Source organism: Haliotis rubra, unplaced genomic scaffold, assembly GCF_003918875.1.
Source record: "Haliotis rubra isolate DU_JTF1 unplaced genomic scaffold, ASM391887v1 Scf891, whole genome shotgun sequence".
Classification (NCBI taxonomy): Eukaryota; Metazoa; Mollusca; class Gastropoda; order Lepetellida; family Haliotidae; genus Haliotis; species Haliotis rubra.
In genome coordinates, this window is record NW_025767625.1 from 245,442 (window position 1) to 264,578 (window position 19,137).

The 19,137-nt window shown below is 43.0% G+C and overlaps 1 protein-coding gene across 1 annotated transcript in view; it reads left to right on the forward strand.

The window, feature by feature from the left end:
• The window catches only part of LOC124263638 (attractin-like protein 1), a 48,605-nt gene that overhangs the window by 23,465 nt on the left and 6,003 nt on the right, over positions 1 to 19,137 (forward strand). Inside the window, 23 exon segments of the mRNA XM_046698287.1 lie at positions 236 to 345; positions 347 to 447; positions 1,683 to 1,866; positions 2,118 to 2,272; positions 2,727 to 2,811; positions 3,653 to 3,717; positions 4,156 to 4,275; positions 6,375 to 6,481; positions 7,434 to 7,566; positions 9,332 to 9,342; positions 9,375 to 9,525; positions 10,400 to 10,597; positions 12,553 to 12,627; positions 13,304 to 13,369; positions 13,989 to 14,082; positions 14,767 to 14,819; positions 15,170 to 15,264; positions 15,858 to 15,927; positions 16,530 to 16,681; positions 17,768 to 17,826; positions 18,111 to 18,189; positions 18,366 to 18,494; positions 18,831 to 18,984. Of these exon segments, the coding sequence (XP_046554243.1) occupies positions 236 to 345; positions 347 to 447; positions 1,683 to 1,866; positions 2,118 to 2,272; positions 2,727 to 2,811; positions 3,653 to 3,717; positions 4,156 to 4,275; positions 6,375 to 6,481; positions 7,434 to 7,566; positions 9,332 to 9,342; positions 9,375 to 9,525; positions 10,400 to 10,597; positions 12,553 to 12,627; positions 13,304 to 13,369; positions 13,989 to 14,082; positions 14,767 to 14,819; positions 15,170 to 15,264; positions 15,858 to 15,927; positions 16,530 to 16,681; positions 17,768 to 17,826; positions 18,111 to 18,189; positions 18,366 to 18,494; positions 18,831 to 18,984 (2,446 nt within the window).

Genomic DNA, 19,137 nt, shown 5'->3' on the forward strand with positions numbered 1-19,137 from the left:
GTTTAAGTAAATACAAATATTGCTGATGGGAAATTTTACTCGCTCACTTATGCAGTCATAATCACTGAATTGTCTGGTCCAGGCTTGATTATTTACAGACTGATGCCAGAGCTGGAATATTGCTGACTGTGGCGATATACACCAAACAAGCAACTTATACAGTTCTGTTCGTCATGGTTACTAACAGACCTATGTGGATGTTTGTTTACATTTGCTAATGACACTGTTGTTGCAGAAGCTGTTTATGTATGGAGGTGTGGTGGACGGCATCCCTGTCAGTGAGAACTGGGTGTACGACATCACCGCCAAGATGTGGACCAACCTGACGGCCTCCGAGTACCGCGTGTCTCGGCCACACTGCCCATGTGCATGATGGGAAGATACACGTCATCTTTGGTTATAGCCCCCTGTATGGTTACCTCAACAAAGTACAGATATATGATATGGGTATGTTAGTTGTATTGTTGTAATTCACAACGCAAAGCATAGCAACGCAACGCAACGCAGCCAGCACAGGACAGTACAGTATAATATGAAATATGAATATATATGGATGTGAATTTGAAAACGACAAACACTTATAACTTTCACAACATATTATGTGACTGCTTCATGACACTGTAAATACTAAGTAAGAAGATTGTTATCCCCCGCACAAAACACTTGAGGGGGATATCACAACATATTATGTGACTGCTTCCTTGACACTCTAAAATACTAAGTAAGAAGAGCATTATCCCCTAGCATGCGAAGTTTGGGGATATAGCCATCGATTTTTTCTGTCCGTCCATGCATCCGTCATACTTTTTCCGAAGCATATCTCCTAAACTATTTGTGATAGCTTAACCAAACTTGGTACACATATCAAGCATGATCCCTAGATGTGCCTTTTGGAGGTTAAACCCAGATGCAAATTTTATTTTTTGCTGTTGCCATGGAAACATGACTTATGCTGTGGCTATGAGCATGTCATCTTGTCCGGAGCAGATCTCCTAAACTATACATGCTAGCTTCATCAAACTTGGTACACATATCAAGCATGATCCCTAGATGTGCCTTTTGGGGTTTAGATATGAATTTTATTTTTTGTGGTTTCCATGGAAACATGACTTAGGCTGTGACTATGAGGATGTCATCTTGTTGCATTTCCATGGCAACAAGTTCGGCTTCAACTGAATTTGGTGGTAGTGCTCATTTCTGGAGCAGATCTTAAAAACCTTTAAATACTCTCCATTCACTTTGCTGTATACACTCCAACACATTTGACGTAATCATAACTAGTAGACATATTCATAAAGAGTATTTTGTATTCTTGTTTTCTTTGATTGGCATTCTAGAAGTTGGGTAGATGAAGGATGAGGACTACTTTTATAGATATACAACTTCAAGAAGATTGTTACTGTGAGTTAGAGGAACTAAATACTCTGTTGGATAGAAAAGCAATGCTACATGTTTTGAAATCCATACAGATTTTGACAAGTGCTGAAGTCCAGGTATGGCAATGTGAATGAATATTTCGTCTCAAAGAGCATAACTATATAGTTGCAAACCATCTAGATTATGTTTCTGTTAGTTCACTGAAATATTTGGGATTTTCATAGTGTGTGAATAACGACATCCTTACTATGCTATTTCAGGGACATTAGTACCTGTCTTTTTCACATTTCACCTTTTGTTTGCAGCCAATGATTCATGGAGTCTAGCAGACACAATTGGTGCTTCTATTCGCGGGGGATATGGCCACACCAGCGTGTATGACTCCCACACCAGGAAGATCTATGTATTTGGGGGGTACCAGTCAGGGAGCCAGTCAAGCTACAACCTTACCGACATGCTCTACTCATATGATCCGGAATTAAAAAAATGGTATGTCATTAAATTATCATGTTTTTATTTAATTATGCTTCATGAAACTCCTGGTACCATTGTCAGCCAATGGCTGGTCCGTCGTGCTTGCATGTCGTGTATAGATCCATGTTCAGGTTGTCAGTCACTGGATTGTCTGGTCCAAGTTTAAGTATATACAGGCTGCAGTCATACAGATGCAATATGACACCGGTGTATTACTGGTACATTGACATACAGGCCTGTCTCTTTATATTCTTTATGTTTTCCAGGACGATTCTACGGAACAGTGGGTCGCCACGCTATCTACACTCTGCTGTCATAATGAATGGTTTGATGCTGGTATTTGGCGGTAACACCCACAACGACACATCCGTCAGCTACGGTGCCAAGTGCTACTCCTCAGACTTCATGGCCTATGACCTCAGTGAGTGTGTTCCTAATCTGAAGACCACTGTGTTGTTGTGTTATAATTCATTGTGTCACGTTACATTGTGCTATATGACATGGTGTCACATTCGATTCCCCACATGGGTACAATGTGTGATGCCCATTTCTGGTGTCCCCTGCCGTGATGTTGCTGGAATATTGCTGAAATAAAGCTGGAATAAAGCTGAGTAAAACCCAACTCACTCACTCATTCCTACTCTGAAGACCACTATGTCATTGTGTTATAATTCATTGTCACATTACATTGTGTTATATTACTTTGTTTTATTTCATTGTGCTCCAATACATTATGTTATATTACATGGTGTTACAATGACGTTTTGTTAGATTTGATTGTTACATTACATTGTGTTCCAATACATTATGTTATATTAAATGGTGTTACAATGACGTTGTGTTATATTTGATTGTTACATGACATTGTGCTCCAGCATGCAACACTTGGCACCACCTGCCGACGCCACAGCTGAAGGATGAGATCAGTAGATATGGGCAGAGTATGGTGGTCAAGGACGGGTGAGTTTCAAATCCCACTCTCTTTACATCTAACAACTGGTATGGTGGCTGAAATTGCCAACAATCAACCGAAATATTCTTCAGAGAAATGTTGATCCCAAATCAGTCACCTGCAAATCTTGTTGAGATAATGTTCCCAGTAATCTGGGCTTATTGGAGGTATCTAATGGGTCAAGTGGTCAGGCTTGGTGACTTGATTTACAGGTCCTTATAACCGGACAGCATGGTACTCATGATATCACTCACTGGTGTATGTGATGCTCATTATATCTCTCACTGGTGTATACGATGCTCATGATATCCCTCACTGGTGTATACGATGTTCATGATATCCCTCACTGGTGTATACGATGCTCATGATATCACTGGTGTATACAATGCTCATGATATCACTGGTGTATACGATGCTCATGATATCACTGGTGTATACGATGCTCATGATATCACTGGTGTATACGATGCTCATGATATCACTGGTGTATACGATGCTCATGATATCACTGGTGTATATGATGCTCAGGATATCCCTCACTGGTGTATATATGATGCTCATGCCTGACCAGGTGTGCTGGTGTTTATGTGCCTTACTGAGAGTGAGGGTTCAAATCCCATATCTCGACCTAATAAAATACAAGAATTTGTGCTTTACTGAGAAAGTGTTATCCTAAATATAACCTGTGTTACCACTTTCTGTGGATTCAATTCTTCATTATTTACAAACAAACAGAGCGCCACACTAATACTCATCACCAGAAAATGTACTGTTGCTATGGTAACAGTCTTTTTATTGTAAGGATTTATAAGATGTAAAGCTTGTGACCAACATTTGACTTTGTTCCAGTTCTGTATACTTGTTTGGGGGATTCAGCGGTGTGATGAGGAACGATCTCATCAGGTTCGACCCAGGTACAAACTCTTGCCTTTAAACCCTCACGGTATATTTTCAGTGGAAACCCACGCATATGAGCTGTTTGTGTAGGGATATTGTCAGTCCACAGTCAGATCTGCATACGTTTCGGGAAAAGCATTCTTGGAAGTCCAGCAACTGTAAATATTTATTAATATATGAGAAAGCTATGAATAATTGTGGAAAAGATACAGCTATAATTTCTATTAATTCTGATGGTGGCAAGAGTGTACCAACAGGAGCAGTTGGTTAGACGTGGTGACTTGTTTGATTGACCACAACAGTATGGATAAGTGCTCATGATGTCAATCACTGGATTGTCTAGTCCTGATTATTTAGACTGCCATCATATTGGTGGGATGCTGAGAGTGCAGTATTACACAACTTACATACAAATCTTGCTATGAAACTGACCTTTTTTGATGTTTTTACTTCAGGTGAGTGTGACGCCTTCACAGACAACGCCAGCTGTAACAGCGTGATGTCTGGCTCGCGATGTTCGTGGGAAGGCGGAAATTGTGTACGGAAGAGTCCCACCAGCTGTGAAGGTTCACAATGTATGTTGTACCTACCTTTTCATCCTTTCTAGTTTCTAGTATTGCATTGGTCTGTCACGCAAGACAGAATTTAATTTCTTTATCGAGATAAATTGAAATAAGCCATTATATGTAATAGGAAAGTCTGGCAGTACTGTATTAATGTTGACATGTTTTCATTTCAGTAATAACATTGTCATAATATATTGTGTATATTTCTTTATTAATCAGTTATTTAATGTATTGTCCACAAATTCTGTGTCAATACAATTTTCCATTATGTCTGTTTTTTATGTACACCAAACAGTTTTTTCTTTGTTATGTTATTGTGTCTGGTCATCACATATTTTGGTATAGTTGATTGTGGTTTTGAGAAAAACCTTGAATTTTCAGTGAGGATATAGCAAGCACAGTGAGGACTGCAAGGTTTACTTGTCCTAGATTCTCCAGGACTGCCAGGTTTACTTGCCCTAGTTCCCCAGGACTGCCAGGTTTACAAGTCCTAGATCCCCAAGGTCTGCCAGGTTTACTTGTCCTAGATTCCCCAGGACTGCCAGGTTTACTTGTCCTAGATCCCCCAGGACTGCCAGGTTTACTTGTCCTAGATCCCCAAGGACTGCCAGGTTTACTTGTCCTAGATCCCCCAGGACTGCCAGGTTTACGTGTCCTAGATCTCCCCAGGACTGCCAGGTTTACTTGTCCTAGATCCCCAGGACTGCCAGGTTTACTTGTCCTAGATCCCCAAGGACTGCCAGGTTTACATGTCCTAGATCCCCAAGGACTGCCAGGTTTACTTGTCCTAGATTCCCCAGGACTGCCAGGTTTACATGTCCTAGATCCCCAAGGACTGCCAGGTTTACTTGTCCTAGATCCTCAGGACTGCCAGGTTTACATGTCCTAGATCTCCCATTACTGCCAGGTTTACGTGTCCTAGATCTCTCAGGACTGCCAGGTTTACTTGTCCTAGATCCCCCAGGACTGCCAGGTTTACTTGTCCTAGATCCCCAAGGACTGCCAGGTTTACATGTCCTAGATCCCCAAGGACTGCCAGGTTTACTTGTCCTAGATTCCCAGGACTGCCAGGTTTACATGTCCTAGATCCCCAAGGACTGCCAGGTTTACTTGTCCTAGATCCCTGCCAGGTTTACTGTCCTAGGATTTACTGCCCTTGTCCTAGATCCCCCAGGACTGCCAGGTTAACTTGTCCTAGATCCCCAGGACTGCCAGGTTTACTTGTCCTAGATCCCCAAGGACTGCCAGGTTTACATGTCCTAGATCTCCCAGGACTGCCAGGTTTACTTGTCCTAGATCCCCAAGGACTTTACTTGTCCTAGATCCCCCAGGACTGCCAGGTTTACATGTCCTAGATCCCCACCAGGGTCTGATCTCCCAGGACTGGTTTACATGTCCTAGATCTCCCATTACTGCCAGGTTTACATGTCCTAGATCTCCCAGGACTGCCAGGTTTACATGTCCTAGATCTCCCAGGACTGCCAGGTTTACATGTCCTAGATCTCCCAGGACTGCCAGGTTTACATGTCCTAGATCTCCCAGGACTGCCAGTGTTGTCCTAGATCCCAGGACTGCCAGGTGTCCAGATGTCCTAGATCTCCATGTTTACATGTCCTAGACTGCCAGGTTTACATGTCCTAGATCCCCCAGGACTGCCAGGTTTACTTGTCCTAGATCTCCCAGGACTGCCAGGTTTACATGTCCTAGATCTCCCATTACTGCCAGGTTTACATGTCCTAGATCTCCCAGGACTGCCAGGTTTACTTGTCCTAGATCTCCCAGGACTGCCAGGTTTACATGTCCTAGATCTCCCAGGACTGCCAGGTTTACTTCTCCTAGATCTCCCATTACTGCCAGGTTTACATGCCCTAGATCTCCCATTACTGCCAGGTTTACTTCTCCTAGATCTCCCATTACTGCCAAGTTTACATGTCCTAGATCCCCCAGGACTGCCAAGTTTACATGTCCTAGATCCCCCAGGACTGCCAGGTTTACTTCTCCTAGATCTCCCATTACTGCCAGGTTTACATGCCCTAGATCTCCCAGGTCTGCGAGATTAACATGTCGTAGATTCCCATGGTGTTGATGTGATCATGCTTCTGCTTCAGCTGTGAGTATGGAATGTGGGGTGTTCACATCGTGCCGCAGCTGTCTTCACGACCCCGCCAACAACTGCTCCTGGTGTGATCTCAAGTGTACCAAGGCGTGTGACAAGGTAAGTGCAACTGAACCTACACTCACCACAGCACCTCTGAATGCCTGTATTGTCACTCTCTTATTAAATGTTATTGATTTTGATAAATCGGAGCCTGGTATTGTGTTATTGACTCACACATCCCTGCATATAAACACTCCCAACACACATTGTTGCAAGAGTAGAGCATTCTCCCTCTATCTATTACAGTCGAGCACCATTGTGTCAGACTCTGATAACTCGATATCTCGGTTGTCTCAATATAACATCTTGGTCCCGACAGAATCCTTCATAATTTATCATTATTCAAGCTCTTTTAACTTGATACCTATGTCTCGATATTTCGGATATCTCGATATAAATTCATGGTCCCAACAAGCAAAATTACCCTTTTAACTCGATATTTAAAAGCTACTCAATATTCACCTACCTTTCATGGGCAAGTATCTCTCTGAACTGAGGTTGTTTCCACACGTTTACACAGGGTGCGACATGAATCAAAGGGATGCGGTAGTGTAAACTAATTAGGGTTAGTTGAGTTGAAGGCGTCACTTGTTTGTTATTTAATTAGGGTTAATTAAGAGGGAATTAATTAGGAAGTACTCACTGTTACCACTAAACACTACTGATAACGGATTATTGTTTCAAATCAAAACATACTGAGAATCCAATGAGGGTTTTGTGTAATCGCAATTGAAAACGGCAGATGCGTTCACAAGATTTGTGGAATCACAGTAATATGTGCTGTATCGTGTGTGACTGTGATCCCCGGAGTAAAAATATACAGATGAAATCTACTTTTTGTTTAGTTTACTTTCATAGTGATATGTGATGATGTGCCCTGGTCGGATGCCTCGAAAGTTCGGATAACTCGATATTTTTGCTTGGTCCCATGAATATCGAGACAACAGTGCTTGACTGTATTTGTTTTTGTGCTGTTTTCTTTCGGTGACAGTGTTTTCCTTTCCTTTAGACCAATGAGACTTGCAGCGATTCCAGGAACTATGGCTGTGACCGTCTCAGCACATGTAATGCCTGCTTGGAAAACTATGTTTGTATGTGGGATAACCAGGCGTGTGTCGTCAAGACAGCTCAGCAGCTTCAAGGTTTGTGATTCACATATCTCATGATTAACAGTTTTTATGTCGGCTCCTTTCTGGGTCTCCATTCTGCCAAAGGATCTCAGCACTGCTGCTGTGGTCAATGTATGATTGTGAAAAACACTAAAGTTAGTTACCATGGAAATCAGGTCTGTTTTTTTATATGTCAGAGTTGTCACTATATGGAGCTGCCACACCTAGCATCAGAATAGAGTCTTCTCCTTTTTGGAGAAAGAGTTCATGGCTGTTTGTTGCCATGGGAACAATGTTCCGAAACATTTCATGCAGTGATTGGCCACATTTCATGTGATTCCAGATGGTTTGTATGTATTTTCACTGAAACAGAATCCACATTGGTCACAATGCTAAAAAGCTCACTTACCTTTAGCATGTTCATGTGACATTGAGCAAATGGTTAAAGGTCACATGCAACGTAAAACACAACTTTGCAGATTCTGATACCTTTCGGTATGGACTTACTCAAACAAATCATCAAAAATGCAAATTCAACTTATAAAGTTGAAAAATAACGCGATGAAAAAACCCGCGCGAAATCAGAGTTCAAACGTTTCACTAATTTTCCCCCGACTTTTCTGGGGAAAACGGGTTTCAACGGCTGGGCTGCGCTCATAGCACGTGCGCGCAGTGAAATAGGTTGGCGCAGCTTGGAAGCGGGTTGTCCGGTGAATACTCGGTGAAGGCTTTGGTGTGAGCTATTTTTCTAATGTTTTGTTGATATCTCACAGGCGTGAGCTTTTTATATGTTATGACAGTAAATTAACTGTTTATATAATTTCACCTCACGTTCTTCTTACCGAATCACTTTCTCAGTTCGATACTTAAAAGCAGTGTCATTATTTAGCGTTGACAGAATTTCGAACTGTGATATAGATATGTCGTTGTCACAGACAAAACTCAATGTCTTGTTTTATTGACACCTGTGTGTCTGCCTGCCTGTCTGCTAATGACAATATTTAATACACAACTGCTATCACTGACCACATGCAATTTGAACTTAACACCAATCAGGCTATACACCATAAACAAAATGCATTGATTTATGGCCCGAGTTCGGTCTCTGTCACATTATGTAATTACACAGACAGGCAGGTGTGATACTTGAACACTTGACATGTTATGATGTCTGTTGTTATACACAAAAAATGAGCATGTATTTACAAAACCCAACATCTCTACATATACACACACAATAAGCCGTGAGGGCATCTGCAAATGAACCAGCCGTTACACTTGAGTGCACACCAACCCGCTCTGACTGGGTTCGGTATCCCGGCTGCTTCGTTTCTTGGGAAGTAAACCCAAGTACACAATATTGCACTTTTGATTTGCGATTGTACGCTTATAATTTTGTTTATATGTTTTTTCATAACCAGCAATGTATATTATATGTCACGAATAAGTGATAATTGTGTTTTAATTATGTTTGATTTTTGGGTTGCATGTGACCTTTAAAGAAAATGTTACAGACTAGAGTTACAATGGAAGACTCAGATATTGGTAGCCGATACAGAGTGAGTGAGTGAGTGAGTGAGTGAGTTGGATGTTACGTCATTTTTAGCAATATTCCAGCAATATCACGGCGGTTGACACCAGAAATGGGCTTCACACATTGTACCCATGTGGGGAATCGAACCCGGGTGTTCGGCATGACAAGTGAACACTTTAACCACTAGGCTACCCCACTGCCCCAGTTGATACTGCATTAGCTTGTATTGTTTCAGTTTGTGATGCTGTCATATTCTTCCACCAGGTGACAAGATTGCCAAGGTCAACCGTCCCCAATGCCCCATCCCTGCTCGGAGCGCAAGACGTGCAGCAACTGCACCAAGAACAACTGCATGTGGTGCAGCAACATGCAGCAGTGTGTGGAGACCAACTCGTACGTCGCCTCCTTCCCCTACGGCCAGTGCACGGAGTGGACCACCAAGGAGAACAAATGTCCCGGTCAGTACGACTCGATGATCTTGGTGCCAGAAACTAGGTCCAAATCCCATTTTGACCTGATTGTTTCCAGGTTCTGCCATATCTATACTCGTGGGTTACACAAACTGGTAAATGAACAATGGGGAGAGTTCTGTGGATATACAACTTCTTTAATATTGATATGAGCGAAGTTTCCGTTTAGCTGCTAACACTGTTATCAATTAAGTGATGTACAATACTGCCGGGATATACATGGTGGAGTTTGAACAGTAAGTTGATTGATGTTTATACATTTAATGAGGTTGACGTACAAGGTTGGAGGATGTTTACACAAACAGGTAATTGTTACACAAGAAGAATTATCTCGGGAAGGATTAATGGGGAAAAAGTTCTGAAAGTTCCAACTTCTGAAAGCCACTCAAAGAAGTTAAAGTGGTAAATGTCTGAGAATAATGAAGCATACAACTCTATGCGTGACAACTTCTTGAAGATCTACTCCTAAACATCGCTCTATGCAATAGACAAGAAGTTGGTTTCCATAAAGTTGTATGCTTCATTATTAACTCACCAACTTCTATAATGACAATCAAACAATTAATGTGTGAGAAAGTTTGATAGCTGTTAGGTTTTGTGAGATGACATGGGGTTTAATGTTGCATTGAATATTATTTCACTGTATTGATTATGAAATTTGACTGAAATGGTTTATGGAATGTCATCTTACTCTTGGAAAAGGATAGTTCCTCACAATATCGATCACTGGATTGTCAGGTATTATTTACTGTCTACCATCATTTAGGTTGAATGTTAGTGTGGCCCCAACAAATAACTGCAACAATCAACAACTGGAATTGAGATTTCAATAAGGTGATTGTTGCCATACTTGTTCCTGCAGCCACCATGTGTACCGGCCTCAACTCGTGTGAGGAGTGCCAGGCCCACCCCATGTGCGGCTGGTGTAACGACCCCAGCAACACTGGCCGCGGCAAGTGTATGGAGGGCGGACGCCAGGGACCGGTCACCAATCACACCGACCACGCTATCGATCTGGGACAGTGCCCCAGGGAGCAGTGGTTCTTTACGGACTGTCCAAGTAAGTGTGTTTGACCGTCCAAGTAAGTGTGTTTGACCGTCCAAGTGAGTGTATTTGACTGTCCAAGTAAGTGTGTTTGACCGTCCAAGTGAGTATGTTTGACCGTCCAAGTGAGTGTATTTGACTGTCCAAGTAAGTGTGTTTGACTGTCCAAGTGAGTGTGTTTGACTGTCCAAGTAAGTGTGTTTGACCGTCCAAGTGAGTGTGTTTGACTGTCCAAGTAAGTGTGTTTGACCGTCCAAGTAAGTGTGTTTGACTGTCCAAGTGAGTGTGTTTGACTGTCCAAGTGAGTGTATTTGACAGTCCAGTGTGTGTTTGACCGTCCAAGTAAGTGTGTTTGACCGTCCAAGTGAGTGTATTTGACTGTCCAAGTAAGTGTGTGTTTGACCGCCCAAGCGGAGTGTATTTGACCGGCCCAAGTAAGTGTGTTTGACCGGCCCAAGTGAGTGTATTTGACCGCCCAAGTGAGTGTATTTGACTGTCCAAGTCCGGAGTGTATTTGACTGTCCAAGTAAGTGTGTTTGACCGCCCAAGCGAGTGCGTATTTGACCGCCCAAGTAAGTGTGTTTGACCGCCCAAGTGAGTGTGTTTGACTGTCCAAGTGGGGAGAAGGAGTGTATTTGACTGTCCAAGTAAGTGTGTTTGACCGCCCAAGTAAGTGTGTTTGACCGCCCAAGTGTGTTTGACCGTCCAAGCGAAGTGTGTTTGACCGTCAAGTAAGTGTGTTTGACCGGCCCAAGGAGTGTGTTTGACCGCCCGCGAGTATGTTTGACCGTCCAAGTGAGTGTATTTGACTGTCCAAGTAAGTGTGTTTGACCTTTGACCGTCCAAGTGAGTGTGTTTGACCGCCCAAGTAAGTGTGTTTGACCGTCCCAAGTGAGTGTATTTGACCATCCAAGTGAGTGTGTTTGACTGTCCAAGTTTGACCATCCAAGTGAGTGTATTTGACCGTCCAAGTAAGTGTGTTTGACCGTCCAAGTGAGTGTGTTTGACTGTCCAAGTGAGTGTATTTGACTGTCCAAGTAAGTGTGTTTGACCGCCCAAGTGAGTGTATTTGACTGTCCAAGTAGTGTGTTTGACCGTGTTTGACCGTCTAAAGTGAGTGTGTTTGACTGTCCAGTCTGGGCAAGTGTGTGTTTGACCGCCCAAGCGGAGTGTGTTTGACCGCCCAAGTGAGTGTATTTGACTGTCCAAGTGAGTGTATTTGACCATCCAAGTAAGTGTGTTTGACCGTCCAAGAGTGTGTTTGACCCGCCCAAGTGAGTGTATTTGAGGAGTCAATATATCCCACGTCAGTTAGTGTGTTTCACTGTCCGAGTGCAAGTGTGTGTTTGACTGTCCAATGTGTGTTTGACCGTCCAAGTAAGTGTGTTTGACCGTCCAAGTGAGTGTGTTTGACCGTCCAAGTGAGTATGTTTGACCGTCCAAGTGAGTGTATTTGACTGTCCAAGTAAGTGTGTTTGACCGTCCAAGTAAGTGTGTTTGACCGTCCAAGTAAGTGTGTTTGACCGTCCCAAGTGTTTGACTGTCCGAGCAAGTGTGTTTGACTGTCCGAGCGAGTGTGTTTGACCGTCCAAGTAAGTGTGTTTGACTGTCCAAGTGAGTATGTTTGACTTTCCGTGTGTGTTTGACCATCCAAGTAAGTGTGTTTGACTGTCCAAGCGAGTGTGTTTGACTGTCCGAGCGAGTGTGTTTGACTGTCCGAGTGAGTGTGTTTGACTGTTTGGCTGTTCAAGTAAGTGTGTTTGTCTGTCTAATCGTGTGTTTGACTGTCTGAGTAAGAAGTTTGACTGTCCATATAAGTGTGCCTGACTGTGCCTGAAGTGTTGGCTGTGCAAGTAATTGTGTTTGACTGAATAAATGTGTTTTGCTGCTTATATTGAGAATTACCTGTGACAGTCTGATACGTGTGCAGCAGTGAGAAGTATGTGACTGGTTATGTGTTCTACTTGCAGAGTGCCAGTGTAATGGCCACAGCACCTGTCTCAATGAAAGCAGCACCTGTGACGAGTGCAAGAATCTGACTACAGGTAATAACATGGGTCTACGTCATCTCTTTGGGCAGTATGTTCACTGTGCAGTGTCACCTTCCCTTTGCGTGACAATTTTGTATATTCATCGCTTTATAGAAGAATGCTTCACAGATGTAGGTGCTATAATGTAGAAGGCCCGTTAACCATGAAGATCCGAGTTAGGATGGGTCTTCAGTAACCCATGCTTGTCGTAACAGGCGACTAACAGGGTCAGGTGGTCAGGCTCACTGACTTGACATTGTCATCGTATCTCAGTTGTGTAGATGAATATGCATGCTGTTGATCACTGGATGGTCTGGTCCAGACTTGATTATTTACAGACTGCTGCCTTATAGCTGGAATATTGCCAATTGCGATGTTAAACAACAAGCAAACAAATAGAAGGGCTGTGACTAGATTGGCAAGTTGATTTCAAAAGCCACAACCTCCCTTTTTGGTACATGGATAGATGATGCTTGCCTCCTCCATGATATGATGGTACTAATGTTTCATGATGGTGCTACAATCAACTCACTCACCCAATTCCCACCCCAGCGACCACACCAGTACCCACCCAATGTCCACTTCAAGTATCACGCCAGCGTGCACCCCAAAATCATGATGAGCTTAGAAACAGCTTCCCCCATTTGTTCATGTGACGACATGACAGGCTACTGACTTGTTGATGTTTCAGGCTTACACTGTGAGAGGTGCCAGGATGGCTACTTCGGGAACACCAAGAATGGCGGAGACTGTAAAGGTGAGTGTGAACTGAAGTTGTGGTGGAATATAACATACTTGTAGATTAATGTTCTACAGTTGCTTGATGTTATCATTTCATACTTGGCTCCTGGTTATTATTTAAATCACAGTCAAGTACAGTGAAACAATGTGAAAGCACGAGGCTGGACAGTTCCAGCAGGGACTGTGGTTTACAAAGGACATAACCCTGTACCCAATAAGAGAATAGCCTATACAGATGACAGGAAAATCCATGTTCTCAGAACATACCATGGTAATTCCAAGTTGTGTCTAGGTTATACTGTAATTTAACCACAGTTGTTTTTCTGAGAAAAATGTAACAAAATCTGGCTTTCCTGCTCACAACTGGCGACATCAGCTCTGTGAGACGTCATGGACATACATGGCGTCATCTGTAATTACCTCTGACATTTTAGGAGCAATAGTAACTCTGGCACATTGTGCAAACAATAAAATCAATAGAAGTGAACTAGTCAATTAGTACGAAGCCGGCTAATGCTCAGTGAGAAGAAAGAATATAATATCACGGTGATCCTTGCACTTGTGGGCGATGATGTGCTTGAAGCACATCAACAGTATTTCCTCACTAACTACCTGCTGTTTGTTTCCTCCTGCAGCGTGTGAGTGCAATGGCCAGGCAGACAGCTGCTCCCCCTACACCGGTGCCTGCTACTGCCGGACGAAGGGTGTGACCGGGGAGAAGTGTGACAGGTAGGTGACCATTTCTCATCTTCACTGTCCGATTGGTCAACTGACCAGCCAATCAGGAAACAGTAGTCTGGATGTGGCCCACAGTTTCTTCTATGTTTCACAACAAGAATTGTTTCATTATCAAAGAAATTTACATGATATTTCATTTATTCTTATGTCGTCCCGTGAAGATCCGGGTTAGAATTGATCTTCAGTAAGCCATGCTTGTTGTAAGAGGCGACTAATGGGATTGGGTGGTCAGACTCGCTGACTCGGTTGACACATGTTGACAGGTATCCCCAATGTCAACTGACCAGCCAATCAGGAAACAGTTTTGTGTGGTTATATAATCAGATGTCATGGAGAAATATTTTGTTTATTCATTTGTCATTCAATACATCTGAACCTAGATGGAACGGGGACAGTAGAGAATTGTCTCCCTTCACACGTTTTCAGATTTGTTAAAGTTGTTATGAATAGTTTAAACATGGAAATTATTACTAATGTATTTTTGGTTTAACAAATATATTAGTTTTCATTATCCATAATGTCTGTGTAATCTGTGAGATGATATGTACTTGTGACCCACCCGGGGGTAGACACGAGTGTGTTATCTGTGAGATGATATGTACTTGTGACCCACCAGGGGTAGACCTGTAGTGTGTTATCTGCTGGGTACCTGACTCTAGTGTTATGTGTTGACAGCTGTGACGACACCCACAAGTACTACGGCGACCCCAAGTCGGGAACCTGCTACTGTAAGTACACAAGCACTAACAAATCCATCTGCCAAGCTGTCCTCCAGGCTTTGCCAGACTCAAGTCAGAGGTTGTCAGTGAAGGCATATTTTGTTAATCCAAATTATATAATCAGTTGAATTGTTATATTTGTTGTAAAACGTTTTCATGGAAAAGATGAAGTTGTCCCACATGTAACTTATAACAATCAGTTTAGGCAGTGTGAATTTTGAAGTCTCTGTTGAAAGTTTTTGAAGAGACAAAGGGTTTGTTCAGGATCATAATCGCATGCATTGGTAATTCAAGAAAACAAATTGTTACGTAGACTGTTTCAGTGGTCACTGAGTACCCTGTAAATTATGAACTTCCAGACCAGCTCGTGACGGACTACCAGTTCACCTTTAACCTGTCCAAGCCAGATGACAAGAACTACACTCACATCAACTTCATGAACATCCCCAAGTCTGTGAGTCACCTTTCACACATCCAGTGCCCTCTGCTGGAATGAATATGCACTTCTCCCAAAACTCTACTCACAAGAGAAGCATGGCTAGCCCAGTCGTGCAGTTCATCATGTTGAGTTATGTCCCTTTGCCATCAAGGATCCACTGATTGTGGGTTCCAGTCTTAGATCCCCCTTCATTACACTCCTGTTTCTTCACCTGAGGGTTCCGCCAAGGGGGATAAGTCAGACCTGTTTCACATGCGCGTCTCTCCCGTGTCAAGCCAGCTGGCTGTGATACACCTGAAATAAGGTTCGTCATGGTCAAAATGATGTCACACCCAGTAGAACGTCAGAGTGCATCAATATATGACTATAATGACCAAACATTTTTCAATCCCTGAACTATGCTATGCAAATGCTGTATTGTTGGACAAAATGTTGAAATCCTTTTCACATCACCTCCAATCACAGCGCTGTGAATGAAATTAATGCTGGACAATTATCCAAGCTGAAGCAGATTGAGGTAAATTTTTTGTATAAGGTATTGGACATAATGTTACTGACATTGACTTTGATGGCAAGCTTTGTACAAGCCATGTGTATTGCTGTTGCAGAGCGACAAAGACGTGGACTTCACGCTGAACTGCTCTGGGGATGCCCTGCTCAACATTACCTTCAAGTCCAGTAAGTTTCATTCTGTAGTAAGGTTGTCTTTGGATACTTGGGTAACTCTGAGACTCAACACCAGTAGAACTGGTCTCAGGGGGATTACAGGTGATGAACAGATCTCAAGTGGTAGTGTGGTCTTGTGCATGGAGCCTAGCTCACAAATCAGTTGAATTAGGCATCACTGGTCACGGGTGGGTGACTGTGTTTGGCAGTTCGACGCCTGAAAGGTTTCTAGGACTTCAGTCCTGCCCCACAACAAAGCACAGGTGATACATGTGGTCTCACACTAGGCAAGTGAGTTTGTTCCAAATTGCGTCTATTCACCCACTAGTGAACAAGATGGTCTAATGACTGTTTACCTTCTAGGCAGCTTGGGTTAAGCTGGGGGATATATATGATGTCTGCGCTTTGTGCATAATTTGTATTTAGCGATTGGTTGTTAGATCCGTGGCTGGGTTTTTCCAAAAGATGCAATACCCCTTGTTACCCTGCCTGGTGCTGTGTTAGGGCACTGACACATAAATATGATTAAAGATACCCATTCCAGCTGTTGGGTTTGGCTAAAATGTCTGTACCAAAAAGTCATCTAGAATATAACAACATTTGTCCTATTGCAGAGTCTATCCCAGAAGGGCGGACTATTGTGTATCAGCGAGAGTGCACATACTACCGCAGCAAGTTTGAACACAAGGATTACCCATTCGCAGGCGAAGAAAACACCACATTCCTGGTGTACGTGTACGACTTCAAGACACCATTCCTGCTCCAGGTACTGCCGCTTGCTTGTCTCCTGCTTATCTCTAGTCATACAAGACCGCCTCCGTGGTGTAGTGGTTAGAGCGTCCGCCCGGAGAGCGGAAGGTCGCTGGTACAACAAGGACTGGTCGGCTCAGAGTCAGTATAATGTGTCTGAGTGGGTTATTCATGCTTCACTGCGGCATGGTATCTCAGTGGGCTAGCACTATAAAACCAGCTTAACTCTGGGCTAGTACAAGCTGCCGCACATACACCTACACACGCATGCACGTCGTCATATGAGCGAAAAATATTCTCGAGCACGACGTAAAACCCAATTTCACCTCACCTCACCTTTCATATGTGGTTGGGACCCGTGAAGATGCGGGTTAGAATATTGATCTTCAGTAACCCTTGCTTGTCGTAAGAGGGATCGAGTGGTCAGGCTCTCTGACTTGGTTGACACATGCCATCGGTTCCCAATTGCGTAGATCGATGCTCATGCTGTTGATCAGTGGATTGTCTGGTCCAGATTCAATTATTTACAGACCGCCGCCATATAGCTGGAATATTGCTGAGTGCAGCATAAAACTAACTCATTGTTATGTGGTTGGGTTGGTGGGGTAGCCTAGTGGTTAAAGCGTTTCTCATCATGCCGAACACCCATGTTTGATTCCCCACATGGGTACATTGTATTAAAACCCATTCCTGGTGTCCCCCCACCGTGATGTTGCTGGAATATTGCTAAAAGCGGATGAAACTACACTTACTAATTTAAGTGGCTATATTTATTACTGACAACTAACTAAAAGCAGAAATCTTACTGACCAGTAACCACGCAAACCATGACCCTCATACAATGGAAGAGATCTGGATACGGGCCTGGTATAATGCCAGTGACAGGGTATTTGACTGGTTCATCAGCTGAATTACCGAAGGAGCCAGTGTTTCACCATGCCAGCTTGTGGACACACTGTAGACTCAATGTTAGATGTGACTGTAGTTGATGTGTGTTCATGGTGGTGGTTGTGGTTTAAGGGTAAGTTAGACCACAGGTAAGCTCCTTTTGCGCCCATTGTGGTGAGGGCACGGCATCACTAATTACCTCCCTTGGTTTCAGATCTCCTTTTCTCAGTTCCCCAAGATCGACCTGGTCCACTTCTTCGTCACATTCTTCAGGTACGTCTCCATCAAAAACTAGGATACGAGGTGGGCATTGATGTTTGTAATCATGTTGATGCAGTTGTATGTTGATGCAGGAGTGTGTAAACGTGTAGGAACTTTCTCTTGTCAGTTTGCCTCTAATAAAAAAAAACATGACTGAAGTTTAGTCAGAACAGTGCTTGTGATTTCACCGTCATTTTTGGTTTTAGGACTGATAGAAGTATTAGATAAACAGTCAACGTACTGTACCTCTAAAGCCAGTTTCCCTTCACCTTACATTGTACTGCCGTGTGTTTCAGCTGCTTCCTGTCCCTGTTGCTTATCGCTGCGGCGCTGTGGAAGATCAAACATAAATACGACAGCTATAGAAGACGACAGGTGAAAAGTCTTCTATTGTTACAATCCGGAATAATGACTGTCTTAAACCAACATATCTAAACACATTAACAACCAGAGTAGACAGGGTCCAGTCATCCGAGGATAACTTCAATATAGTTCAAGGTGGCTTTAAACCTCACACACTCACTCACTCGCTCATTGTTCTGCGTTTTCAGCAAATGATAGTGGAGATGCAGCAGATGGCCAGTCGCCCGTTTGCCACAGTCACTGTTGATGTGGACCACAAGACAGAGACAGATAAGAAGGATCATAAAGAGGTGATGGAGCTGCGGAAGAGGAAGCGGGTGAGTTGTGCCATGGTGCATTCTGGGAATTGGATAACTAGCACATGAGTTTGTGTTGGGAACATTCCAATATTCTTACTTGTTTCACCTGATATTAATGACATTAGAAGTATTAAATCAATAACAACATACCTCATATTCAAGACACATGTACAATATTTTATATATATAGGCTAGATAAAAAATGATGGATAAAGGAATAGATTTCATCTCAGCCAATCATACCTTGAGGCTACTTTAGATACGAGTTCACGCTCTTTATTCTTGTGGGATTCTTTTGATAACATGATGATGTATATTTGTCCGTGTTGTACCATGTTCGTGTGCTGTATACAGGGCGGTGGCAAGCCAGCAGCTGTAGCCCTCGAACCTCTTCACAACGCCAAAGCAGCCATCTTGACGGTCATCGTCCAGCTGCCTACAGGCTGTGAAGAATACGCTCCTTGTGGTCAGTCAGGAATAGCAATGGGCAGCACTTTGATATCATACGGTGAGTCTGGATAGTAGGAAGGACTTTAATATCATACGGTGAGTCTGGATAGTAGGCCGCACTATAATATCATACGGTGAGTCTGGATAGTAGGCAGCACTTTAATATCATACGGTGAGTTTGGATAGTATTATAATATCTTACGGGTGAGTC